General features: G+C 37.1%; 3 protein-coding genes and 1 non-coding gene across 7 annotated transcripts in view; all 4 read left to right on the top strand.

Annotated features, from left to right (window-relative positions):
* The window catches only part of LOC103993549 (DNA mismatch repair protein MSH4), a 35,627-nt gene extending 27,974 nt beyond the window's left edge, over positions 1-7,653 (top strand). For both annotated transcript variants that reach the window (XM_009413647.3, XM_018830932.2), the window contains 9 exons: positions 3,178-3,321; positions 3,408-3,475; positions 3,594-3,652; positions 4,254-4,410; positions 6,169-6,221; positions 6,304-6,402; positions 6,713-6,827; positions 6,908-7,030; positions 7,271-7,653. In XM_009413647.3, the coding sequence (XP_009411922.2) occupies positions 3,178-3,321; positions 3,408-3,475; positions 3,594-3,652; positions 4,254-4,410; positions 6,169-6,221; positions 6,304-6,402; positions 6,713-6,827; positions 6,908-7,030; positions 7,271-7,438 (986 nt within the window). In that variant the 3' untranslated portion in view covers positions 7,439-7,653. The remainder of the gene's footprint in view (positions 1-3,177; positions 3,322-3,407; positions 3,476-3,593; positions 3,653-4,253; positions 4,411-6,168; positions 6,222-6,303; positions 6,403-6,712; positions 6,828-6,907; positions 7,031-7,270) is intronic.
* Positions 7,654-10,031: 2,378 nt separating this feature from the next.
* TRNAP-UGG (transfer RNA proline (anticodon UGG)) lies at positions 10,032-10,103 on the top strand. The gene has a single exon. It is a non-coding gene; the product is annotated as a tRNA-Pro (tRNA).
* A 1,986-nt stretch (positions 10,104-12,089) lies between these two features.
* On the top strand, positions 12,090-19,004 carry LOC135587232 (protein S-acyltransferase 8-like). Of its 2 annotated transcripts, none has more exons than XM_065078385.1 (5): positions 12,090-12,468; positions 15,217-15,358; positions 16,196-16,501; positions 17,207-17,440; positions 18,195-19,004. In XM_065078385.1, coding segments are annotated over exons 1-5 (1,191 nt in total). In that variant the 5' UTR covers positions 12,090-12,466; the 3' UTR covers positions 18,702-19,004. The 2 variants fall into 2 exon arrangements, with proteins under 2 accessions (XP_064934457.1, XP_064934456.1); XM_065078384.1 differs by having other exon boundaries at positions 15,173-15,358.
* Positions 19,005-25,469: 6,465 nt separating this feature from the next.
* On the top strand, positions 25,470-27,474 carry LOC103993551 (ethylene-responsive transcription factor ABR1). Of its 2 annotated transcripts, none has more exons than XM_018829527.2 (2): positions 25,470-26,101; positions 26,613-27,474. In XM_018829527.2, the coding sequence occupies exons 1-2, from the start codon at positions 25,492-25,494 to the stop codon at positions 27,320-27,322; spliced, it is 1,320 nt and encodes a 439-aa protein (XP_018685072.2). In that variant the 5' UTR covers positions 25,470-25,491; the 3' UTR covers positions 27,323-27,474. The 2 variants fall into 2 exon arrangements, with proteins under 2 accessions (XP_018685072.2, XP_009411924.3); XM_009413649.3 differs by having other exon boundaries at positions 25,474-26,101; positions 26,610-27,474.
* Positions 27,475-27,551: the final 77 nt, after the last annotated feature.

Below are 27,551 nucleotides of genomic sequence, written 5' to 3'. Positions count from 1 at the left end.
CATTGTAGGCTTGCTGCAGCTGTCCATGACTAGCCGAATCGGTATTTGAAACCTTGGTTTGTTTTTAGTAAGGGGAAAGGACAGTTATTACCTTTTCAGTTATAGCCATAATCCACATGTTATTTCCACCATTGATTGAGGGTTTTTTTGGTTGGAATAACACCAAGAGACCAAGGGAAACCATTGTTTCCTATAAACAATTAATGCAAGAAAACATTTGAAACCCTTCAAAAACACTTAGAAATGAATCAAATTGATTTAGTACAATTTCATTTTTGTCAGTTAATGTGCCTTAGCATTTGCCAAAAATGAGACTAGGAGGGCATATGTTATGGGCTCACACATATTCCATGTCAAACTTGGTATTTTCAATTAACAATGGCATCCAATTTTGACATTATAAACTCTTGCCTTAAAAATGCATTAAACAGGAGGCACTGGTTTGATATTTTACCTCAAAATTACATACAGGATTACTGATATCTGGGCAGTTGGCCTGCTAGTTCATACATCCTGGATAAGATTGCCAGAGTACTGTTGGAGTGGAGTTTGGACCAGCATTTGGATTGCTTCAGGGCATCAGTTTTGTTGGAGATCAAATTTACCAATTTTAATTAGTTGGGCGTCTAGATTTTTTTTATTATTTGGCTGGTAGTGTAGATGTTACTGCATCTCCTACTCAAAATTCATTTTCTGGTCTGTCCCTTGAGTCCTTTACCGCTTTAATTCAAGACATCTTTATTGCAATGCAAATATATTTTATGGTGCTTGAATTTTCTTCACCTAATATGTCAGATATATCTTCTTGAAGAGAAGCAAGTTCACTTGAGTTCTCTCCCACTTCATGTAAGTTTGATTTTCTTGAAGAAGAGGCACTTAGATATTGAAGTCTAGGATTTAGGCTTATAGTTTAATGCTGCATCCAACAATTAGATAATGAAGTAATTCTCTGCATTTTGCCATGGACATCTACATAATCAGATTCTAAAGTGAAAGGCTCAGAAATTGTAATTGTTTTCTTGACATTCATCCATTATATAAAGAACGGCTTGGCATAGGAAGTGTTACTCATGTTGACCGGTGCACAGAATGCTGGTCCATTATCGAGGGCATGCTATAAAATTGAAAATCTTATTTTCAAAGAATTATATATAAATGGAGTTGATCTTGATGAGAATTAATGTATGTTGGTAAAATACTTTTGATTAAGGTTTATAATTTTCTTCTGTACCGGTGTACCAACCAGGCGTCAGTATGGTACGTATCGAGGCATACTGATGATATACCCAAAATCATCAAAAATAGCTTCCAAAATACCTAAAAATAGATAAAAGTTAGATTAGGGTTTTTAAGTTGGGAATAAATATAAAATTAGTATAATTTTAGCAAAAATAATGTATATTAGGAAAGAATAGTGACACATCATTTTCGGGCTTTGAGGAGTAACTTTATAGTACTTTCCGTATCGCCTTTCCGTTAATATTAAATTATCTACAAAGAAATGATTTGAATCGATAGATTATTTTTTAAACAACTTATTCAAATGAATTAAGTAATCAATTTAATACGATGAGCTTCGCTTTGTGTCTACGTCATGTAGGTCCTGTCGCATTTGCTCCAAATCATCCATTGTCTTCCTATTCTCCTTCTGTGTATAAACTTGGCTAGTACCTCGTCGAGTTCCATGATCTGAATTTTGGGTGGCATATGTAAAATACTATTTCTTGATTCATGCACCACCCTCAAATTGTATAGTTGGGACCATCGACTCCCTAGCATCGTCGCCATCATCGGTTGAGACATTGTTGTCCACGTCATTGTCATGTCTCTGGACTAAGCGGGTTGTTGAATGCGATTAAGAAGGTGTTTTGTCGCCCAACTTAATTTTTTCTAACGGTGTGGCTGAGGCTATCGCCTTCCCCCTTTGTCTTTGCCTTTGCACGTTGGGCGAACAACTGTGATGGTTGGGTGCAGGGCTTTTAATTTCGATGTGTATCACCCAATGGGCGGTATGTACTGATCTGAGAGGATACCGGTACGCAGACTGCCCTCTACTAGGTCATACCAGTGTTTTAATCGATACCGAGGCATATCGATCGATACCACCCCAGATTTCGATCGCTACTGAGTCATACTGGTCGGTACACCCTGGCGTGGTAGGTGGATGTATTTTTAAGATTTTATGATGTACCATCGAGACGCCCTGGTGTACCAATGGTACATATCGGTACATACCATTCTGAGCAGAGCTCGGTACATCGGTACGGACCGGTATTCAAAACCCTGGTTGAGTGTCTCTAGTTCCTCAAGCAGTCTGACTCAATGTTGTCTTGATCCTTTCGTCACATTCTGACTAAGGGGGATCTTCCTCTTACTTCTTTTAAGTTTGATCTAATCCACAAATCATAGTCTTGTTGAGTTTAGGAGAGTGGAAATGTGAGAATGAGAGAGAGATGTGAGTGGGAATGAGTTTGAGAAAGTTAAAGAGATTGAGAGAGTGATATGAGTTGAGGTGGGGGAGAGGAAAGGGTTTAAGAGAAGGATCTTCCTCTTAATCCTCCTATATTTGATCAATCCACAAATCATAGCCTTGTTGAGTTTAGGAGAGTGAAAATGTGAGAATGAGAGAGAGATGTGAGTGGGAATGAGTTTGAGAGAGTTGAAGAGCCCTTGATCAGTAACGGTCGAAATTCGATCGTTACTGATCCGATCGGTACAGGTCAATAACAATCAGATTTCAACCGTTACCGCTCGACACAGACCCCGTATCACCCGATACGGGGTCAGGTTATGGTACCGCCTAGTAGAGGGGTAGTCCGCGTATTGGTCCCTATCGGACCAGTATGTACCGCCATACTGGGTGGTACAGGTCGATACGACGAACCCTGCTTTTGATTCTATTTTCAAGTTGGGAAAAGTCTTCAGTAACCATGAAGAGCATTTGCTAAAAGGTGGCCTTAAATCTTTAATAATTGTCAATGTATTAGCTGGAGTTCATCTTGAGAATCTTTTGTTGTTATTCTTATGTTCGGGGATCCTTTTGGAGGTGAAACTGGCATTGGAGCTGGTGGTGCAAAATTATCTGACACCTTTATCCTGTTAATGTTAAGGTTTGCTTGTTATATGGCTTATGTATGCATTGGAGTTCTGCTAATCTTGCCTCAGCTAAATTTGCAGGGCTAATTGATGTCATAAGGAATGATATCTCCATACTAACATTGCTTGCAGAGGTCTTGAACCTTCTAGATATGATTGTGAACTCATTTGCACATGTAATATCTACCAAACCTGTTGACCGCTATACAAGACCAGAATTCACAGGTAACTGCTTAGTTTACTTGCAACTCCATCTTCTTCTATATTAAGATGTAAGTAATATGAGATGCCTAATTGAACTAAATGTCCAGATAATGGTCCTGTGGCTATTGATGCTGGAAGGCATCCTATACTAGAAAGCTTGCACAGTGATTTTGTTGTATGTATTGTGATCACATATGATACGCTTTTCAATTGATTTAATTTCTTTCTTCAGATTGTTTCAGTCATGTGGTTTCTTCTCTAACTTATTAACTTCCTTTTTCATTCTAATGCAGCCTAACAATCTTTTCCTTTCTGAAGCATCTAATATGGTTATTGTCACAGGACCAAACATGTAAGAGGCTTTCTTTGGAAATAATTGCTTACTTTATATCATGGATCATGAACTGTTATCCATCATCTTCATATATAAGGTTTGCAATATTGCCAATACGATACAGCACAGTCGATATTTATCAGCCTAACAGCTTACCGGTCTGTGGAGTAGGGTAAACTGGGGAATATGCTTGATACAGGGTATGTACAGCTCATTATATGTCTTGTACTACCCGGTATAGAGCATGTATGAGTGGTATTTGTCAGGTGCTATGTACCGGGTAGAACAAGACCTATACTGGTTACTGGTTGTGTTTGTCAGTCCAACAGCTTACTGGTACTAAATGTTATGCCCTGTATCCTGGTATATAGAGCCTATGCTGGCCGGTACATGTCCTGTACAGGGCTTGTATATTGTTTTTTAGTATTTTCTTTGAAACTCAGTATATAATGGTGTATCTAGTGTCTGTGCATGGTATGGTACTGGCACAGTATCAACCTGAGTTCTGACTGGTTAAATACTGATACATTCCAAACTTTGTTCAGAATGTCTTGACCAGCAGCACTTGAAAACTTTTCTGCATTTAACTATCAGTTGCACTTGTGCTTCTTTGTGACAGGAGTGGTAAAAGCACTTATCTTCAACAAGTTTGTCTTATCATCATCCTCGCACAAATTGGTTGCTATGTTCCTGCTCGTTTTGCATCACTACGTGTTGTCGACCGCATATTCACACGGATAGGGACTGGGGACAATGTTGAAAATAACTCTAGCACGGTATGAGACTTTAGACTTATGTTCCTTGAAATAACAATTTGTATAATTGTGTTTGTCACCCCGTCAATTTTTTTTGTTATAGAAAGTGTATCCTACCAAGACTTGTTATTTTCGACACAAAGACATGCCAAAGCAGATATATACTTCAAATAATGACTATAAATCTATAAAATAGTGTTTGTCACCCTATCAATTTTGGTTTTATAAGAAGGATCATACCAAGGAATGTTATTTATAGCACAGGGATGCCCGGATATCTTTTTGGCTCGTCACACCCATATGCAAAAAATCAAATGCCAAAAATTGGTCTACCTATATATACATGTCGGCATCTTTTGTGCCAGTGGATATGGTGTATACTGGTACCTTTTTGGTATGCTATGTTTTGACATGTGCCACACAATCATGTGTCCCTTGGCATGGCAATTCTTGGAACCTGTTGAAGCTGTGTTGTCAACTACACTCTATCGGAACTGAGATCTTTTTGTCCATAAGAAAGAAAATAAAGTTCAAAATTCAAATTACCTGGTACTTGTATCTTGTCAAAAGTTTCTATCTTGAGTTGGTTTCCCCCCCATATATTTTAAAATATGTTTATGAGATATCAGATGGTGATAAGATCATTTTAGTTACATAAACTAAGGTTAGTATAAGAGATTCAAAATTGTAGAGATTATTGGTCTACCTATATATACATGTCGGCATCTTTTGTACCAGTGGATATGGTGTATACTGGTACCTTTTTGGTATGCTATGTTTTGACATGTGCCACACAATCACGTGTCCCTTGGCATGGCAATTCTTGGAACCTGTTGAAGCTGTGTTGTCAACTACACCCTATCAGAACTGAGATCTTTTTGTCCACAAGAAAGAAAATAAAGTTCAAAATTCAAATTACCTGGTACTTGTATCTTGTCAAAGTATTGTCACTCAACTAATAAAATAAATATGACATATCATAATTCCAAATGAATAACTAACTTAAACCTTTTAACATGGTTTTATCTTACCGTTCCGTACCGATGTACCGATCGGTTATTGGTACGGTATGTACCGAACCATACTAATGTATCAACAAACGGTATGGTGGGGCATACCAACAAATCGATATGTACTGCCCATATCGGTCCCCTATTGGATTGGTACATATTGCCCGTACCAAGCGATATGTTACAATACGACGAACCTTGCCTTTTAGTAGGAACAGAAATAGTAGGTAAGGCAACAAAAGGACCTTGAAATCTTGAAGTTTTATGAGATTTTTCTGCCATGAACTCTTGATCTGCTGCCAATTGCCAAGGGTGTTTTAAATCCCTTGTTATGGCTTATATGGAACCAACATGATATTTAATATGTTTGGAAAACATGGCTATTGATTTGAAAAAACAAATGTCATTGTTCCTGTAAAAGGATTGTGAGTGATTCTGTACAACCAGATGGTTTATAAGAAATCAGCAATTATATACCTGAGGCATTTTTTTTAATCAAGATGTTTGTCATTTATCTGGTCTGGTCTCTTTCAATTTCAAAGGCATTTTCATGTATTGTGGATATGGAAAATAGTGGAAGCAGCAGAATCATTGCTTTCTTCTATTGGAAGTGCTTCTTATTGTGTCTCTATAATCAGTGATTATTCTGAAGGTCTCTCTCTATGTTATTTAGCCACACTTAATATCTGATAAGAATTTATATAGGGATGTAACTGTTGAAAATCTCATATCCAGTAAATTTTGCTCATTAGTGTATTGTGTTTTGCAGTTTATGACTGAAATGAAAGAGACAGCATTCCTTATGCAAAATGTTTCTCCAAAGTATATTCTCTGTAGTGATTGCTGTCAACAAATGTAACATTTTTCCCGAAAATTCATCTTATGGTTTTCTTTCATTCTATAGAAGCCTGATTGTTATGGATGAACTTGGAAGAGCTACTTCTTCTTCGGATGGGTTTGCCATTGCATGGAGTTGTTGCGAGCATCTGCTGTCTCTCAATGCGTAATTGCTAGCACCAACCATCATACTACCTTCTGTTGGTTTCCTTTGTTTATTGGATAATGATATGCACTGTTAATTCCTCTGAAGAAAGACTCCTCGTTGATGATTGGCTGGTTTTGTTTTTTCCACATGCTTCAAGTTATTTTTATAGGTTCCTTGTGCTGATATAGTAGTTCTCTGGACATTGGTTAACAGGAATTAACACTTTTCCATGTTTTTTCTTTTTTTCATGCATATGCTTCCTACTTGTTTGGATTTTTGGTTCTCCTTGGATTTTACATAATTGTCTTGAGCTCTGCTGCTTCATCAGGTACACCATATTTGCTACACATATGGAAGGCCTGTCTGAAATGGCAACCATTTATCCAAATGTGAAGATACTCCACTTTGAAGTGGACTTAAGGAACAACCGCTTAGATTTTAAGGTGACTATCTGGTAGTTTAATTTTACCAAGAATTTCATGATGACTCCATTGTGTGTACCAAATCTTTTGTTGGTCATCAGTTCCATCTCAAGGATGGTCCACGCCATGTGCCACATTATGGCCTTCTTTTGGCTGGAGTGGCTGGTCTACCAAGTTCTGTGGTTGAAACAGCGAGGATCATTACAGCAAAGATTGCAGAAGAGGTAACAATCTTATTACTATGTCATTGTTGAAATGTTATTATGAACTTTAATGCATTACACCGCCGTCTTCTACTGGAGAAGAAAGCATAAAAAGATGTCAGGTCATCTAAAAAGGTTTCAAGCACTTAAATACTTTTTTTTTCATATTTATGTTAAAATCAGTAGTTGTTATTCTTTTTTATATACTATATACTAATCAAGAGAGTGCTGTAACTTCGGCATGCCTATAATTTTTGTTAGGATGTGAAGAGGATGGATATAAACCGTGAGCAATTTCATTCAATTCAAGTGGCATACCAGGTTGTCCAAAAGCTTATCTGCTTAAAATACTCCAACCAAAGTGAGGATTATATTCGACAAGCTCTGCAGAATCTTAAGGAGAACTTCACGAACGAAAGGTCAAATTGATGTCGCATATAAAAGTTGTGTGATACTATCAGTACTTTGTTATGTAGGTTTTACAATTTCTTCCATTTTAGTCATTGGCTTTTATATCAGAAGATGCTACTTTGCTTTTTTTTTATTGGTAACTAGTAGTAGTCTCACAAATATGTGTTGTGTATTTACCATAATCTGTTCATCCTGGTGAGTGCATTAAGTTGGGTACACTCTGTTCATCTCTAGGTGACAGTATTGCACTAGTTTTAGAATGGTTCACATGGTTATCTGGAGTAAATAGATCTTCAAATTAACTTTTCTAATAGTTTTCAGAAGATTAAAGCAAATTATTCATAGTGGATACAAAACACTATAATAAAGATTTGATTGTGATTTTTAAATCACATAAATTCTTAAATGTTGCTTCATTGGACCGATTTGTTCCAAACACTTGTAGAGCTGGTGTTTTAGCAGTTGATTGAGGCAATTTCTTGGCAGGATTCTCAATTTCTGTTCTAAATATACACATTTGTTTCTTTGGAAAATCATTCTGTATATATTTAGTAACGTAGTTCTTTTCTTTTCTGGTATTATAATTATATTATTATGCCTGTACAATCAATTCTCCTATGCTATTTGTAAATATTGTTCCATCAGAAATTTTTTATGGCTTATTTGGTTGATTTAAGCCCTTGATTGACTATGCAATTCATCAAAAATTGTCCCAGGAATTGATTAAGCTGGAATTATTAGCTGACCGTCGTTAAGATTAAAAAAATTCATAATATAACAAGGATTTGATGTGTTACTGGTTTATACTAGATTGCGAAACACAATAGTTGTCTTGTTACACTGAAATTTCTTTATGACAGTGAATTGGGATATATTTGACCTGTGAATTTTCTGTTTTTTAGCTCTTGGAAATGTGTTAGAACATCAGGTCTGATCTCTTAAGTTGATCGAGCTTAACCAATTAAATCACTTTGTCTGTTTGACCATCCTACCATATAGGATTTGAACCAACCCTAATAAGATTTAACCTCACACACACAATTCAGGTCCAGTCTTACGTCAGAAGCAACAACTCTTAAGCCTCTATGAGTTTTGGAATATGATGATAGATTTATTTTGCCTGCATTTTTTTAGAAGTTATGTAGTATGATGCTGTGTGTATATTAAGTGTCATATCTTATGTTGAATGAGTAATTCATCTGTGCTTCGCATAGAACAATTAAATTTTTTTTAATGTGATACATAAAATTGACTGTGATCATTGTACATATTAGTCCATTCATTTTAGGGAAACCATTGATCGGTTCCTAACTCTATCGTTATCAATATTCTGGCATCAAGATTTTGCCCTCAGATTTGAATCGTAAATATTTTCTCTATGCTTGTAGTAAATATTTTTCTCAACAAATTTCTCCTGATTTTTTTATTCATATGCTAATTGAAGTCACTGTCATCATCTCTTCGGTTGGAAGTGCTGAAAGATTGCGACCGTCACCGTCCTTCCAACTGTGGGAATACATTAGGATCATGATTGTTGCGTATCCATCGTGATGCATATTGTATATTGTTCTGATATCATTTTTAATCGCATTAGAAATCATCTGGATGAAGAGTGATTCGTATACTAATCAAAATCTTAGTTCACATTTTATGTAAGACTTTTGAAGTATTGCATTTACTATTCGGATCATCTGAAGACACAAACAGCAATGCTGCTTATCAGAATTAACATGCGTGTTTTAGGATGAGTGGTAAATCATAATATAATTAAAATCTTAGCTAAATTTCCATGTTAGACTGTTTTGTAATATTGCAGTGACGCTTCAATTCATTTAACAAAGCTGCTCGTCAGAAATAATCCCGCTAGAATTAAATGTCATTCTTTAGAAGAAACAAAAACAGAGCTTCTCCTTGTGGTCTTTGGATACTCATAATAGTTGCAGGAGATTGATTGTCCAAGGAGGCACGAGGCAGCTGATCTCACACCATGTCATTAACTAAGAAAAGATTAGATATCATTTTTGTGATTTTGTGACAGTGAAAGACTTGTCTTTTTTTTTACCCACATTTTCTCGAGCTTCCAACTTATTTCATGGATAGTTTCTGCTATATCAAAGCATCTTAGAGAGAGAGAGAGAGAGAGAGACTGTTAGACATACTTATTAAATCAAGATTGCTTTAATTAAAAAAACGGTTAGGAACTAAAACCGGAAGCTGGTAGTTAATTAAACTGTTTTTTATCCATATTAATAAAAATAACAATAATATGTTTATTCTTTTTTTTCGATAATTTAATTTATAAGCAGGCAACCTTTTATTTAGCAAAGCATATGCTTTTATTATTTTTGTTTATTCTTTACTTTAATAAAAATAACATTGGAAATTTTTTTATCGGTACTTTAATTTATTTTTATCCATATTAATAAAAATAACATTGAATATGTTTGTTCTTTTATTTATTTTTTGTCGACACTTTTTAGTTTATAAACTTAATTTTTTGTCCATATTAATAAAAACTGTTGCTTGTTTCTATTTATAGCCCATTAACAATTTATATCAATTGGGTTAATTAATAACGTAAATAAATACTTCTGAGAATCCAAACACCACAGGGCATTTGGTCTAGTGGTATGATTCTCGCTTTGGGTGCGAGAGGTCCCGAGTTCGATTCTCGGAATGCCCCTTTTATTATATATTATTTTTAAAACTACATTATTCTAGAAATCATTACATCATTTTACAAATTTCAAAAAGTCGTGCACTATGTAATAATTAATTTTGTAACACAACTTAATTATTATGTAATATAACAGATAATACAAATAATATTTTTATATTATAATTTAATTATTATGTAAATAATAGTTGGGACGTTATAACTTTATTGTTGGTGTTGTGTGAATAGAATTCTAATTGTTCTTAGAGATCTAATTTTATTTATTATTAAACTTTAGTTCAAAAAATTCCTTTCAAGATCACTGCATTATGTGTTATTTTGCTGGAGTTGAATAATTATTTTGCGTATATATAATATTATCATACCATCATATCATATCATGTAAGAACAATAAAAATTAAAAAGTCACGTATTATGATAATAATTATTTTATAACACAACTTAATGAATTAAAAACCCAAAATTAATCTGATCATGATATATATATATATATATATATATATATATATATATATATATATATATATATATATATATATATAATTTTATGCTCTCATGTTCTTGTTTTTACTTTTTCGTGTTCTTGCATTAGACTTTTAAGTCTTTGGCCTATAAGTTTCCTCATCCTTATGCCCATTCACTGTAAAAGTGAGCTACAAAAGAAAAGTCTTCTTTGATCACAAGGAAACTCATTATTTATGGCTTGCCTATTGTTTAGGCATGTAGTTTCATTATTCACACAAGTGTATAGCATCTATGAAGCCATTAACAATATTATAAGATACTTATGCTAAACTTCAGCCAAAGGATATGAATTCAACTTTCATTGTGTGGAGATCTTTTTTGGACCCAACTCTTGTAATGATCAATTCCCAGCTCAGCTTTCTAGACAAGACAATCAAGTTCCCTTTAGTCAACACATGTCATAAAGAATTCTCACATACTGATATGGGTATTCATATAATATATATATTATATATAAAGAATCAATGTGTATGTACAATGATTTAACAAGTGGAAATATGCTTAAAGATAATTCAAATAAACATCTTTCAAATAGTTTTTTTTTTGTTGGGTTCAAGAAACTCAAAACTTTGACAAATTGATTGTTCTTATAATGCAGACATATTTGGACAGGCCATGGAGAAGGTCACACTGATATATGGTGGAAAGCTGAGTGATCTTACCATTTTACTAGATAAAATGTGATGAATAATTGATTGATGGAAGAAAGACTTATGACTCTTTACATTATAGCCACACTGGTCCCACTTTTAACTGAGTCCATAAGACAATTCTCACCTGAACATGGTGAATGTGGAGAAATAAAATATGCTATATCCTACTTACTTTGTCCCACTTCAATTAAACCCACAACAACAAGAATCCCTACACAGTGTGGGTAAAGGAGAAAGAGTCCAACTCTTTATTCTTCCAATTCATCATCCTAAACGTATCTTTCTTTCTATACCTCATAATACCATTCAAATAATAATAATAATAATAATAATATTGTTATTATTATTAATTATACAATTGTTCCTTAAAAAAAATTAGAATTTCAAAGATACATTCACCTTTAACCATTAAAAAATTAGAATTTTTTTTCTTTTAATGTTCCAATATCATATGAAAAGAAGACTTAGTTCAACTAGAAGAATTGGGATATACATAACGTAGTAGTAGTGTAAAATGAAAGCCATGATGAGGAATTTTCAACAGTTTATAGCATTTATCTTCACACAAAAAAAAATTTATTTCAAAAACTTATTCTTTAATGTGTTTGTGTGTGTGTGTGTGCTTCTTAATTTTCAAAGGATAAGATTGAGGGATTAGAGGGACCAAATATGGCATTTGAGAATTACAAGGGTTAATATACAAAATTGACTTGAATTTGTGCTGCTTTATTTATTTATTTATTTATTTATTTTCCAGCTATTTTATGTATATATGCCAAAGAAACACTTCGACATCACACTGGGCTTCAAGCTGTCAACCAGCAGCCTTTTGATCCAAAATCTCAAAACCCAAAAAGGGGAGGAGAAGGAAAAGAAGAAAAAGAGGGAGAGAGAGAGACAGAGAAAGGCAGCAAAAGAAAAGGAAAAGCCCTAATTTTGCTGTCTTTGTTGTGAGATTCGTGGATTAGGCGGAGGAGGAGGAGGAGGAGGCAGCAGAAGAATCCTACCTTTTTTGGTCGTCTCTCTTTTGTTTTTATCTTGTCTCTATCGCCATAGATTCGGAGGGGGAAGGTGGAGTAAGATGAGCGATCTTGATAGTCGCTGACTTGTTTTCGTCGTGCTGAGCAGCGACGGCCTACTGCTCGCCGGCAGCCATGGCCAAACGGGTTTATCAAGCTTGGAAAGGGAACAATGTAAGATTCGGGTTGTTTGATATTGTTATTGTTTTCATTTACTTCTTTACACGGTGATTTTCTGATTTTTTTGGTGGATGTGGAAAATCTTGGATTCGTGGGGGTTTGGTTGTTTCGGTGGATTTAGGGTATTGGTGTTGGGTTCTAGTCGATTGGATGTTTTGCAAAGGTTTTCGTGGGCTGCAATGCTCAAAAGGAGAGTCTTTGAGGTTGCCTGGCGCCTACATTTAGGTCTTTATTCGTGTTGTGAGCTGGTCTAGGAGTGTTTACTAGAACTGGAGCTTTAACCCGGACCAACGTCTTTCAGCATTGGAGCGATCGAGCGCGATGGGAGTGACCCGTTTGGGAGATGCTGGGGTTTTTTTTTTTTGCTTGAATTTTTACATGGCAAAAATATCAAAGCATGTTAAATCGATCATAAAAATAATCCAATTCGATTTATTTTGTTTCTACCATGTGAGTTCCTACTCCGTTCTGAACAAGTGTGTTAGTGTTATATATAGTGACTTATTTTACTTGGCCATTCAATTTCATCAATTGTACACCGCTGAGAAAACAATACAAGTAGACAAGGGCATGACACAGAGAAAAGAGGGCTTGCTTGGAGCTGAGCCAAAGATGATCAAACTTAGTTGAGTTTGTATTTGGCTCGTATAGGAATGAAACATCTTTTTCTGATTGGATTTGGTTTAAGGTGCTCTCAGACAAGAAGAGCATGGACTGTTCATGAACACTGAGCCATATTTACACTCCTAATTACAGCAACTCTGGTTATTTTCATGCTCCAAAGTTCTTTGTCATATACATGCTTTCCTGTCGTTTTAGTCGAAATCACTGCCCTTTGTACATATATGAGTTATCCTGTTTTGACTTATTCTAGGACTCTTATATACACAGAGTCAATTAGACACCTTTCATATCTACTTGAGGCTTTTGAAATTACGAAAAAGGAAATTTGTAGTTAAAAATATTATCTTTCCTCATTTAGGCTTTCATAAATTTAATTTCAGGATAGAAACTAAGTTCCTATTTGTTCTGATATCTAGTGGACTTATGTAGCCAGTCAAAACTGACCTGCTTAATGTACTGTTTTACACCAATGCGGAATCTCACTGTTGTACCTGTTTTTTTGTTTCATGACCAAATACAATGCTACTTGATGTTTCTAAATGTCTAGGAAGTAACTGGACCTGGAAAGCACTAGTACAGTTATCTTGGATGTGCCTGGGCTTGGGTGTTGATCCCTGCAAATCAACCATTTTCGTACTTGCTTCAGTCTGTTCATCCGTGTCTCATTCTTGTTTGTGTTCTCTTTTGTTCAAATCTTCTTCGATTGATTCTTTTTGGTTCTTAGTTTTCTTATGTTTAACTCCAACCAGTTCTTGAGGTTGTATGCCGCTTTCTGATGAACTAAGTGTTTCATCATTTTCTTTGCATGATCTCATTTCTATGTGACGATGCTCATTTTGAGAGTGCTGAAGATTCCCAATATAATAGTTTGCTTTTGCACTGATTCAGGCATTGCATCTTTCTCGTCCATAAGTTCAGATCATAATCCCATTGGTAGATGGGTTGTATAACTTACTGCTTGACAGGGTTTCTCCAGGAAATATGAAAGTACAGGAGAATTACAGAAAGAAAAAAAACAACTGAGTAAATTTTGACTTCATATAATTGACTTCATATTTCATGCAAGAGAGAATCTTCATCAAAACACATACATTTCTTTTTGTTTCAGTTTGATTTAGTTTGGTTTTTAGGAGACCTATTCAGGATGCAGAAATTTAAAATCAACTGAGTAAATTTTGCACGAAATTGAAATTATTGATGGTTTTCTATTCAGTTCCCCTTGTGTTTTAGATGTCACATTATATTTATACAAGACCGTCATAATCATAAAATATATTAAACATCATGAGTACAGAATGTAGTATTTATGCCTTTGCATAAATATAAATTTAATTGAAGAATACAAAGAAATATAACATTTATATGGAATCTATAACCTGGTTGATTTGGAAAGTTGTGCCATTTCCAATTTTCGTAAACAAACTAAATACATAATCTATCTGTTTAGATTATCTGAACCCAACAGAACCAATAAACTAGTTTGGATTCTTGGCTTTACAAGTTCATATGCTCACTCTGACTAGGATTCTCATAAGTTTTATGGAAGGGATAGAATTGCAATGCTACCTTGCCTATTTAGGACCCCTTAGGGACACTTGGAGAAATCTGTGACAGAACAATTTCACTCTTCTTGCCTGTCAGGTTTGTGGCTTCTCATGACAAGTCTTTAGCTGAAGACTGAACAGCTGATGAAATGACACAGATGTCATATAGCAGAGAAATATCTTCCCTAGAATTTTGTTTTAAATTTTCTCAAATAATAACTCACTTTAAATTCGATCGGAGAGCTAAAACTAGTCAAGGCGACCCACTGCCTCTCTACAACAAGATCATTCCTAACCACCTGAAGTAAAACTAGAAATTGAACTTAGCATGACTGTTGCCTAGCATGAAGGTGGGGAAAAACTGACAATTGGTTTTATGGGCTAATTTGAAATGCAGCCAATTCTGAATATTAATTCATAAACCTTTGATCTTATTTATGGTTGGCTTGTCTTATAAATGCACATTGTCACATTTTAAGAGTTTGTATGACTGTTACTGTGTCTATAACTTTTGCATTAATCTTTTGCAGAGCTTCTTGTTATGTGGGAGGTTAATATTTGGACCTGATTCCAGGTCGCTGTTTGTCACTGTTGCACTCATCGTTGTTCCTGTAGTGATCTTTTGTGTATTTGTTGCAAGAAATCTTCTCCATGAGTTTCCTGCCTATGATGCAGGATATGCAGTTCTGGTGGTTGCAATAGCCTTCACTATCCATGTAAGTGCACTTCCTGTTTATATTTCTTTCGAACTTATGAAGCATTACTTCTAATGGAAATTTTTTGTGGTTTGCCTAACAGAACTTGAGCTATCTTGAATAACTGAGAATCAGTGCTTCATATCCATATGAAATAATCTTTAGATTGCTTTCTTATGAAAAAGAAGCCCGATTTTCATCATCTTTTTCTTTTCCTTTTATGAACATTAAGTCTGGTGCAGCAGCTTCACAAGATGGGGCTCACCATATGTTGATATTTTTTTCATGATCTAAGAGGTTTCGTGAATGGTATTGGTATTGATATAATATTCTTGATGCTTTTGAGATTTAAGTAGTTTTCTATACTTAAACATCTGAAGCAGCAACCTTTGTTTTTTTAATCACTTTTGAGCAGTTCTTTGTTGTCCAGCTGCTTTTTTTATTTATTTATGAATGTTGTTTGTTAGGAAAAACTACATTCTTCAGGAGCACATAAAAAACATGTATGTGATTCTTCTCTCTTTTTTTTTTTTTGTTGGATACCAGATTTATAAAGGCATATAAAAATATGGTGTATTTCTGGTTTTATTTAATATTTTGTAATGAAAACATTCATCTACTAGATCCACAAAGTCCTGCTGTTCAGGATTCAACTTCCTTGTTCTTCCTGATGTATATCTCTAGCAAGTGTTATGTCCTTCTTCTTTCTGATAATAACAAATGTTAAACATTGAGTTTCTAGTGCAGAGTCACTTACATGGATCTTTTCACTTAATAATCGCTTAATAAATTTTTTGTATCCGTGACTTCCATTAACAAAATAATAGCTTTACTTTGAACCAAATGAGACTTTTTTAGGTGCTGTTACTGTTACTGATGACTTCAGCTCGAGATCCGGGTATTGTACCACGTGCTTCACATCCACCAGAGGAAGAATTTTCTCATGATACTTCAACTCATTCTGAAATTGGTGGGAGGCATACACCCAGTTTAACATTTCCACGTATAAAAGAAGTAATGGTAAATGGGATACCTGTGAAAGTGAAATATTGTGATACTTGCATGATCTATCGGCCTCCTCGTTGCTCTCATTGCTCCATATGCAATAACTGTGTGGAACGATTTGATCATCATTGCCCCTGGGTTGGGCAATGCATTGGGCAGGTTCGTTTCTCAAGTTATTTCCTTCAACTTATCTCAGTTATTATTTTTCGTTGATTGTTCTACAAATTATTGATTATTATCTCAGCAATATTTTTATTAAAATGTGACTTGGATCTATAAGTTCCACTGCATGCTTGTTTAGTGGAGCTAGTGAATCTATGATTGCTTATCAACGGCATACCTGAGTACAAGTTATTGATATCACCCTTTTCACTATTATTTTTATGGAAGTGCCACACTTCTCTCAAATTCCATTTTTCTGAGCCATTATTTTAAAGTTCTGCGATACATTCATCTTGCTTTTCCTCTTGATACTCTCTCCCCTAGTCCTGGATCATATATTTTCACTAAATTTTGAGACGCCTATTGCTTTATCTTGTTATAGAACTCCTGTGTTACATATGCCAAGCACATCTGGTGCTGGACATTCACAAGTACATCCAGTGCTGGATGCGTGGATGCTGTACCTTCTCTTTTTCTTTTAATATTCTGTTTGTGTTTAGTATTTTTTTCTTGTGGTTAATATTCTTTTGTAGATGAAATTGTCAGTTTGTATCTGACTCTTTTTCATTGTAATTTATGCTTTCATATTTGCTGAAGCAAAATTTTCAATTTTTAGATTTGTCTGTGCTTTTTAGTTTTAGTATTTCCCCTTCATTAGATCTGGTGAATTTGTGTGCTTATCTTATTTATTTCTCTGTGCAGCGCAATTACCGCTACTTTTTCCTGTTTGTGTCTTCCTCAACTCTTCTTTGCATATATGTATTTGCAATGTGTGCATTGTACATCAAATTTCTCATGGATGAAGATTATCCTACAGTATGGAAGGCAATGAAACATTCTCCTGCATCAGTGGTACTAATGATATATTGTTTTGTTTCTCTCTGGTTTGTTGGCGGTCTCACTGGGTTTCATCTATACCTAATTGGCACTAACCAGGTCAGTTCATCTGAGATTGTTGCATTGTATTCTTAACGTCAAGTTTAATTACTTTTTATATTCGTTAAAAGCATGGTTCACATTACCGATCCGTCTCGGTGTACCGATCAGCTGTTGGTATGATATGTACTGAGTTGTACTGAGTTATACCGAGCATACATGGTACATTGAGGTATACCGATGTATGTACCAGTCCTTTGTCTGATTGGTATGTACCGTCTATATCAAGCGGTATGCTTCGGTACGTTAAACCTTGGTTAAAAGAACTTTAGAAAAGTCATGGTTAATATTTTTTATGATTCTCCTGGTATGTTCCAGTTCCTGTTTAGTCTTGGTTAATAGAAAATAAATTGATGTTTCTCTCTTTGTTATGAGGTCTGTGCATAACTACATGCATGCACAATGATCCTTTCTTTTGTGTTGGCCTATTCGCTTATTTACAGTTGATTGTTATATATACAGATGGAACTGTTTTCTATTTTATTTTCCTTTACTAGTTGTATGATCGAATAGCTACATCATGCCTTCTTTATAAAAAATTGTATGTGGTCAATTTCTTTTGAGAGAACAGCCATAATCAGAACATAACAGGAAGATGGTACAATACACTATTTTCCATTTCCTAATCGCATGAGATGAATAACATGCTAGACATGAAAAGAAGTTTCTTTGTGTTGATATGTTCATGTTCTTTCTTCTTCAGTTGTGTTTCCTTTAATAATCTCTATCATCCGAAGAACATTGTGTTCTGCAGACCACCTATGAAAACTTCCGATACAGAGCTGACAACAGGGTTAGTGCATTTGATCGAGGTTGTTTGAGCAACTTCATCGAGGTACTCTGCACAGAGATCAAACCTTCTAGAAGCAAATTTAGAGCATATGTACAAGATGAAATCCCAAGACCTCCCCCAGTTGGTCGCACACGGGATATGGAAGAAGAACCAGCCAGTAGTCCACGTGTAAAAGTTGAAGATGACCTTGATATCGGAGGGGATCTCTTGAAAATTTCTCGACGTCGTAATTATGAAGAAGTCGATGAGGAGATGGGTGGTAGAAACAGCAATGGCTTGCATCAGGCCCTCTCGGAGTCCGAGCTTATGGTGGATTCCGAGACAGAGATTCCTGTTATTAGGACTGAAACGAAGAACTCAAGTCGTGGTAGGAGAAGCGGGAGCTGGGATCTCTCACCTGAGGTTTTAGCTGCAAGCTCTTTAGCAGCTGAAGGCGATATACCATCATCTCAAAAGCCTGTGCCGTAGCAAAGCACACGTATCCCATCATCTCAAAATGAGCAGAATTCGAGCCAAAAGAAAGGGAAAGGCATCTGCAAGCTGCCTGACCTTTCAGGTTTAGGAAGCAATCTGCCTCATTGCTGCCTGATGTGTATCTACTTGTATTTGGTGTTTGGTTGGAGGAATTTGAAAGTGATATGCTGTGTCTTCTGTTTATCTCACCATGTTATATATATAATGTCTTCTGATTCTTCTCGAGTCTCTCAACATTCTTTCTGTAACCAACTGCTTTTGATATGCAGAATGTTGGATATAGTTTTCTTTTCCTCATCTTCCCCACTGTTTATATATCTTTCCCATCCTTCTCTTTCTTTGTCAAGGAAGAAAAAAGGGAACTGTTGCTGAGTAGGCAGTGATGTCTCTCTAGTGGGATCTGATCAAACAGTATATTATACTTTCATATATATATATATATATATACACATATATACATACATATATATATGTATGTATATATATGTATATATGTATACATATATGTATATATGTATGTATGTATGTATGTATGTATCTATATATTTATGTATATATATATATATGTATACATACATATATATGTATATGTATATATGTGTATATATGTATGTATATATATATATATATATAGTAGGAGGATCTTGCTGCTTACACTCTATGTTATAACCATTGGGAAGATTAGATGGATCCTGGTTAACATACCAATTGTTAAAGCTATATGAATCAAAGACAATCTTAGTAGTCATATGGACCATTCGAAAAACTTACCAGTACATTTATCATGGTTCATCAATCATCAGTAAGGTACATATCGAATCGTACTAATATATCGATACATGATATGATAGTGCGTACCGATAAACTGAGATACCACCCATACCGATCTCCTATTAAATCGATATGTACCGTCATATTGGGCAGTATGTGACGATACGATGAACCTTGGCATTTCTATGCTTGTCTAAAGTGTAACAACTTTATGCTTCAACTAATTAAATTTACTCTTTTTCATGCTCTAAGTATTGGAAATATTGGTGCTTACTGTATTAGCTTTTGGTTTTGAAGTGTTGCAAAATCGCATGGCCTTATTTGCGTTTGCATGCTGTTGTTGATGCAATCAAGTTCCCTGTGACCCCTCTGTGCTTGGTTTAGAAGCCAACTTTAATTCACTGATACAGCACCTGACACATTGCCTTGTGTTCCTAAATTTTTAGTGATGGTCTTTTTGCAGGTTATGAAATGCAGAATGCTAAGCAAGTGGAGAATGATGATGGTCTAAGAGACAAAATGGCAAAAAGAACATGGCATATGGAAACTAAGACATCTGACAGTGCATAGTTAGACTTGTTGCACAGTTAAAACACAACTGAATGACTCATGATGAACTATCATGACCTCTTTCTGCCCTTCTCTGGACTGCGTTTGATGGATGGCACAAACCTTAAGTATCTCTTCATTTGCCGCATTAGTGATGTGTGGTTTCCTAGCACCCAAGTTTACTTGTAATCTTCATTTCTTCACATAGAGCAGTGAAATGGTAGAATGGCCAATGTCATATTGGATTGGTAGTGCATGTGGATGGTGACTGTTTTGACATTACCAAATGCCTTGCAATGTTTGGGTGTAGATTTCAGCATGATCAATTATCAGACTTGTCATTGCCCAATACATGACAGTTCATGTGAAATATATGGTGTGGATGTCAGCATATATGATGTTGAAACATGCACCATTGACTTTATTATGCTTTGCCAGCTAACTTATGGAAGTCATTTTACCTGTGACTAGACCTACTAAATTTGACATATCCTGCAAGAATGACTTTTAAGTATATGACTGAATGTGACATTTTCTGGTGCTGTAGAATGATCAAGTGTTCCAAGATGACATTCCTTGGTTCCTGCTATGCTTTCGATTCTGTATTATATGCTATTCACAAAGTATTCTTGATGAAAGTGGGTTGTGAAATTGTCTTGTTCTTGTGAAAATGGCTTGTCAGATCCTGCACTTGATCACTCATTTCAGCCCTGAAATCAACCTATGGTGTGACCTTGAGTTTGTACTAGTTGCTTCAATATCATTGTCACCATGAATACTGGTTAACATCACTCTTTTTCTTTGTTCTTTGTTGGCTTTTGTGCCATATTCCTCTAGGAATTCAAGGCTTGTATCAGCTTCCAGTGGCAATCAAAGAACAGAATCCTCTTGCTGTCATTTTTGGGTGAGCATATTCAATCGACCCAGCACAGCTTTTTGGATTTACTCTTTTCATTGCTCTGTTGGATGAACAGTAGAAAGAACAGTTGGTTGCCTTCATCAATGAGCATGTTAAACATCTGACCTGTGCATTTGGAGTTTTAGTATATTTTGTGTGTCTAAACTAAACTAATTATACCGATATCAACACTCATTTCAAACTTTCTCAATGATTTGGTGAGGGAATAAGTGATTAGTGGTAAATAATTGAACTCCAAAAGCTTCTCGGAGATCATTCTCATTGGCTTCTGAGTAAAACAATCATATGCGTGAATATTTCTTTGTCGCATAATGGAACAAACCTACCGTTGACTTTGGCATCATTGTCTGAGACCTCGAAGCTCCGATCAAGAATGGTGTGGCATCATTTCGTTTGACTCGACTGCTCTATATTCTAGCAAGTGTAAGCGCCGCCAATTCGAGGCCTTCGAAGACGACAGGCATTGACATGGAACCATTCCTGTTGGTAGATTCTCTACCTCACTATAATAACTGGTGTTGAAACCGAGTGAAATTTCTACCCTGCAGAAGACAGCATTTGCTAGTACTTATTGCCTGATGATGGCCTTAGTCTGCAATGTTGACTCTGAAAGAAGAAGGAGTAGCAGTTTTGCCGAAGCACTGCCTTTTGTTTTCTTTCAAACTTTGACTTCAGACATGCCTGGTTTGAAGCTGGTGAATTGAAGGTTGAACTACTAATCCACCACCAAAATTCCATTGGCTGAGTAAATGCAACATGGAGTTCTAAGGTTTTGCTGAAAATATTCATGCATGCATATATTGAAAGAGTTAGATGACATATACGGAATATTATATGTTACTTAATAATTTAAATTTTAATTTGTATAGGTATATCAATTACGTTAGGCAAATTAGCCAAACAATCCGAGCAACCTAAGTTTTATGGCATGACTCGTTACCGATAGACGAATAGACCGAGCCCTCAAAAATAAAAGAAACATAATTAATCGATATAATAAAATAAAAGATGTTAAAAAATATTCATGTGTGCCAGTTTAAATTTTTTGCATTGTATTAGTTCTCAATCTCATGTACAATTAATTAGATTTGATCTTGCAGGTTCATCCACTCCAAAAACTTCCCTTGTTTGAGATATCCAAATTAGGTAGATGACTTCCTTGATGGTCTAAACCTTCAACTATCATTCTCTTGAATCCCCTTCCTTCCTGTAAAGATATCAAACCAGTTCTCATGTGAAGGGCAGAAAACTGCTTCTGCATCCTCAACACATGAAGAGAATTAAGTCAAAGGTTAGACATTGTGGCAGCTTTGGGATTCGGTTTTGACTTGGAAGTTGCAGGCTCTAAGACACTTTGGAACACTGGATTTCCACTTTGACTTTTGCATGGGTCATGAAGTCACTTCATGGGCCCCAGCAATCCAAGTTAGTCCAATCTCTCTCTCTCTCTCTCTCTCTCTCTCTCTCTCTCTCTCTCCAACCTGCCCCCAAAAGAAACAAAATCCAAGTCCTCCTGAGTCCCTCCTGCAAACCATCAGTCAAAGAACCTAATAGTTCATGTTTCATTTTGTTCACTTGAACTTCTGGTGAAACTAAGTTAATATTAGAGCAAAAGATTATATTGCTGCTATGATTATAATTTTTTGTTCATATATTTTTAATTTATAACATACGAAGTCACTCGAGTTATCTCGATCACAATTTGAAACCTTAAAACTATTTAGATGATAAACCAACATGTACATACATTTTAACTCTTTAGGTTATAAGCATGAACACTTCATGGTTTAAGTCCCCCCCTGAAAGAGCACTAAGACCTCGTGATAGGTAGTGACTTATATAAACCATGAGAAGCTTTTAACTTAGTACATACATAATAATCTCTTCTATCCTTTTCCATAGTTCAATCAAGTTGGCGTGAGAAGCAATCAATAAAGTTGGTGTGAGATGCATTTTACTTTCCCTGATCCCAAGATTGCGCTCCCGACAACCTAACTCCTTTTAGCCTTCTCATGCCAACCCTCGTCATCACAAGAACATCTTTATAATAGAGAGAGAGAGAGAGAGAGAGAGAGAGGAATGTGTGCAAACACATTGCACCGAAGGGAAGAAAACGTGAGCCTCTCACTCGTATTTTATATTGTATTTGAGAAGCTTCTTGTCTGGTTCGTAGTTCTTCTCCTCCATTTAAGGCGATGGATTCCACATCATGTAGGGAGGGATAAGTCTTAAAGATCTTACTACTTCGAATTAAAGCTATGGATTCCACGTCATGTAGGGACATAGAAAGTGGTAAGTCTCAATATATTGCTATTTAAAATTAATATCAATGGCATTTTTAACAATGCTTCGTATGCTATCGTAGTAGTTTGCTTACCTAAGAAGACACAAATCATCATGGAGGTTTACTAACCTAACTAGAAACCTTTTTGGTCTTTTAAATAAGCTTCAAGCTTGGAAAGTGATTCAGGTTAGCTAATCACCCCAAATATAATCGGATAATGGTTTTATGAAAGGACATCATACTCCCTTCTCTATCTTTTTTTCTTTCTATTTAACTCCAAGCTTAGGTTATAATAATAATTCTCTTTCTTAATATATTATTTTTTTTCAAAAAAAAGATATTATATATATATATAAATAATCAAACTTTTTGTTCCCTTCGATCCATAATGCATTAAATAATTTTTTTCATTTATATATATATTATATATATATATATATATATATATATATATATATATATATATAAATCAAAGTTCAAGTCACAACAACTCATTCCCTATTCATCGTCATGTGCATGTGAGATGTGAGGACAAGTCTCGCATCACACCAACTGAAGTCGCCATCCGAGCTTCCAATTCCCGCATGTGGAATGTGAGACACGATACGATCGGGTGCGCCTCCCTCCGCCGCGTGACACGTGTCTCCAACAAGTAAAAATTCGCTTGTTCTTTTCCTCCCAGATTGAGTCATCGTGATTTGACAAGCCCAACCTACCGCTCCTCGTGATTCGTGCGATGGCATATCCGAAATTATCATCATCGCCATCATTCTTTAAGTGCCAAACCCTAACTTGTTCTCCGAATGTTACGAGAGAAATCGATTTGGATATACGAACTTGTCTCTACATGACTATCAAATCCATTAACATGTGTTGATTAGGTCAAGAAAAACACACATGCATCACCTACCATGCGAAGATCATGGCCTTTGTGGACCATAGTCTTTTCCTCCATTGAGAATGTTCAGTGCCCTTCTTTTCCGAGAACAATGCTATCACATAAGTGTCTCAACTTGTCAGAAATGGCCATGCATTGTTTGGCCCACCACACCATTAATCTAATGCTTGAGGACGAAGCGATGCCATTTTTATTGCTCGTCAAAGGGTAGGAAACACATGGGAGGGAGACGATGAGGAGACGTCGTGGTCGACCGCTTTGATTGGTGCGTGACCGGTGTCTTTGAGATTATAATTATGATGATGGCGATGGTGCAATCATCTGATTTGGCCTAGTGATCATTGACCGACAGAGACCTTGTTTTGATCTTATTTGATCCGTGACACATTCATCTAATTATAGATTACTCTATGTAGTTATATAGGATTAGATTTTTACCATTGCCAAAGTGTCAAAATTTTACCATTGCCGTATGCGAGCGGACTCCTAGAGGGAGTCGTGCGACGAAGTGTAGGAGGCGCTTCCCGCTATCTCATTCGTCTCCAACACGCACAACATGATCGGCGAGATCGAAAACTGCTCCACACACCTCATCGGTGTAAGTCTCATTCCTCTTTCCCCTCACATATTATCGGCCTCACATGTCATCGGTACTGTTGACCTTACACACCGTTAACATTGTTAATGGTCTATCATTTGTAGGGGGAGGAAAATAGAAATTTCTATAAAATTATTTTTTTACCTTTTTGTTTACGATGAAATTAATGGTGTGATGAGAATTAAAATTAAATGTTTAATTTTTATAAGTGTAACGATCACAATGTTATTTTTTAAAATACGAAAATCGAGATGTTGATCGTATGTAAATATAGAGAGTAATATATAATTATCCCTTTTTAATCTTAATGTTAGATTAGCACGTGAAGACTATGGAAGAGAGAGAGAGAGAGAGAGAGAGAGAGAGAGAGGAGAAATCACATGCAAAACAGAGGAAGAAGGGAGATAACAGAGCTCAACCATTGAACCTCAAGGCAGCATAATCTGCACGTAGAAGAAGCTAATCGTGCTTAATCTCACTCCACAGAACAATTAATGATCGGGCCACCTTCGTGTCGGCAACACAAAGTCCGATCCAAATTCTCCTCTCTCTCATCTCTCCATCAGCCCCATCACACAACACCACCTACTCCTTCCTCTCACCCAACCTCACCGGTCAAAGGTTGTGTGAACGGCATATTCTTTCCTTCACACTTCCCCCATTCGTTTTATGGAGTGTCTTGTTGTAGATAAGATCGCCGTGAAGGCATGCAGGCTCGGTTAACGCAGGAGCCATGCTTATCTCCTCCACCCGCAGCTCGGCGTCATGAGAACACGGCCAAGAAATTTCGGCGGGCACGTGTGCCAATCCGATAGTTGTTTAATGGGCCGCGTGAGTTCGAATCCACTTTGTGTGTCTCTTTATATAAGCTGCTGTCTTCATCTCCCTGAAGGAGGCGGAGGAGTTCGAGGAGTGATTTCATGCATGTGTCTAAAAGTGGCGAACCCACACCAGTCGTCGGACGGCAGCTTCGCTGCGGCGGGGAGCGATGAGATGGAAGAGGAAGAGGCGGCGGCGGCGGGGATGATGTATTCTTCGGTGACGGCCCAGGCGGCGTTGCTTTCGGGTCATCGCCGCTCTCGGGAGACATCCACCATGGTCTCGGCCCTGACACGCGTCATGGCCGGCGAGCAGAGACCGAGGCCAGTTCCGATGGCTGTGGACTCCATGTCGGCCGTCTCTTCTTCCTCGCCGTTCTCTTACATCTTTTCTCCTCCTCCGTCGTATTCCTCGCCATCGACCGGTGGTCAAAGTGGCGGCGCAAGTAGTCAGACGAGAACGAGACCGGAGCTGCCGTCTCACCTGGCACTGAGGTACTACCGATGTCTTGGCGAGTTCGGGAGCTACTACGGCGGAGCATCACCCGATGTTGCAGGTGTTGTTCTACTTCTCATCCGTTTGTTTTGTTTCTCATCTTGTGATTTCATGTGACCTCTGTTTGAATCCTGTTGATGTTCCTGCTGTTGCTTCTACTTCTTGGTTTTGTGTTCATGTATTGTTTGGCTCAATTTCTTCTTCTATGATTTCATGTACTTCTTGTATGCAAACTACTGCGTTCATCACTTTTCTTAATGTACATGCAGTAGTAGCAGCATCTGCGCTTGACTCTGTGTTCTTCTCCTTCCTCGATACACATGAAAATAGCAGCATCTGCAGATGTCATTTACGATCTCTAACTGCGGACTTTTGTTGTTCTCTCCTGTGTGAATGAAATCAAATGTGAACCATCACATTCTCTGAACATGCATGCTTTCATCTCTTTCGTGTTCTTATTGAAACAAATAGACTCCCATCTCCAAACACAAATCGGTAGTGTGGCTACTGTGTCTCCCTGCTTGCCTAGTGGAGATTCCACTCATTCTCTATGCTTATTTGATCTACAGCAGTGGAGCAGTATCCACAAGCATTTCTGCCGATGCTGCAATCCCCTGCTCCTGCAGCAGCAGCCGTGGAGGAGGCCTCCCCTGCTTCCTCGAACCAAGAGGAAAGGGAAAGGGAGGCGCCGAAAAGGAAGTATCGCGGCGTCCGCCAGCGGCCGTGGGGCAAATGGGCGGCCGAGATCCGCGACCCCTACAAGGCTGCTCGGGTATGGCTGGGGACCTTCGAGACGGCCGAGGAGGCGGCGCGGGCGTACGACGAGGCCGCCCTCCGCTTCCGTGGCAGCAGAGCCAAGCTCAACTTCCCCGAGAACGTCCGCCTTCAGCCGTCCCACTCCGTCGCTCTGGCGGCGCAGATGCCGCCGTCCAACTCCCCCGCTACCTCTTCCGGCGCCGTAAGCGACTACTTGGCGTACTCGAGGCTCCTGCAGGGCGCCGCGGAGTACCAGAGGCTCCCTCCGGCGAGCCTGTTGGACCCGTTCGTGCACTCTGGCGTGAACGACAGCAGTTCTCTGCCTGCCTCGTCCTTTCACGCCAACTCCGTTCAATCTTCGACTGTTATCTCTCCTTCTTCCTCCTCCTCCTCCTCTTATCCTCCATCCTACGCTTCGAGCACACCAACGGAGCGGCAGATGATCTGGGGCGGGGCGTCGGGGTTTCCTGAGACATCATGGACTCATTCAAGCCAGTTTCCTCCGTCATCTTCTGGGGACAGCTGAAGCCGAGCGTCGGTTCCGTTCCAATGCTCTTCCTGAAGGGTCTGCGTGTGCGCGTGTTGTACTATGTAATTTTCCTTTCTTTTGATGCCTCATAATTATTCTTTCTCAGGGGAACAAAAGGACAAAAAAACAATTAAGTTGATTTTACTCGAATTAACAAGTTGATTTTGTTATATAAAAGATGAATAGTGAACACAAAATTCAATCCTTCATCTTACTACCAATTTAG

The sequence above is a fragment of the Musa acuminata genome, chromosome BXJ1-8 (assembly GCF_036884655.1).
Source record: "Musa acuminata AAA Group cultivar baxijiao chromosome BXJ1-8, Cavendish_Baxijiao_AAA, whole genome shotgun sequence".
In the NCBI taxonomy this organism is placed as follows: Eukaryota; Viridiplantae; Streptophyta; class Magnoliopsida; order Zingiberales; family Musaceae; genus Musa; species Musa acuminata.
The sequence above is the reverse complement of the archived record's forward strand: the minus strand, read 5'-3'. Positions and strand labels throughout refer to the sequence as shown.

Excerpts from the sequence above, each read along its gene's own strand:
- LOC135587232 (XM_065078384.1), top strand. The coding sequence starts at position 12,430 with ATGGCCAAACGGGTTTATCAAGCTTGGAAAGGGAACAAT. Across the intron at positions 15,359-16,195 it reads CAATAGCCTTCACTATCCAT|GTGCTGTTACTGTTACTGAT; the intron begins GTAAGTGCACTT and ends AGACTTTTTTAG. Across the intron at positions 16,502-17,206 it reads TTGGGCAATGCATTGGGCAG|CGCAATTACCGCTACTTTTT; the intron begins GTTCGTTTCTCA and ends TTCTCTGTGCAG.
- LOC103993551 (XM_009413649.3), top strand. The coding sequence starts at position 25,492 with ATGAGAACACGGCCAAGAAATTTCGGCGGGCACGTGTGCCAATCCGAT. Across the intron at positions 26,102-26,609 it reads AGCATCACCCGATGTTGCAG|CAGTGGAGCAGTATCCACAA; the intron begins GTGTTGTTCTAC and ends TTTGATCTACAG.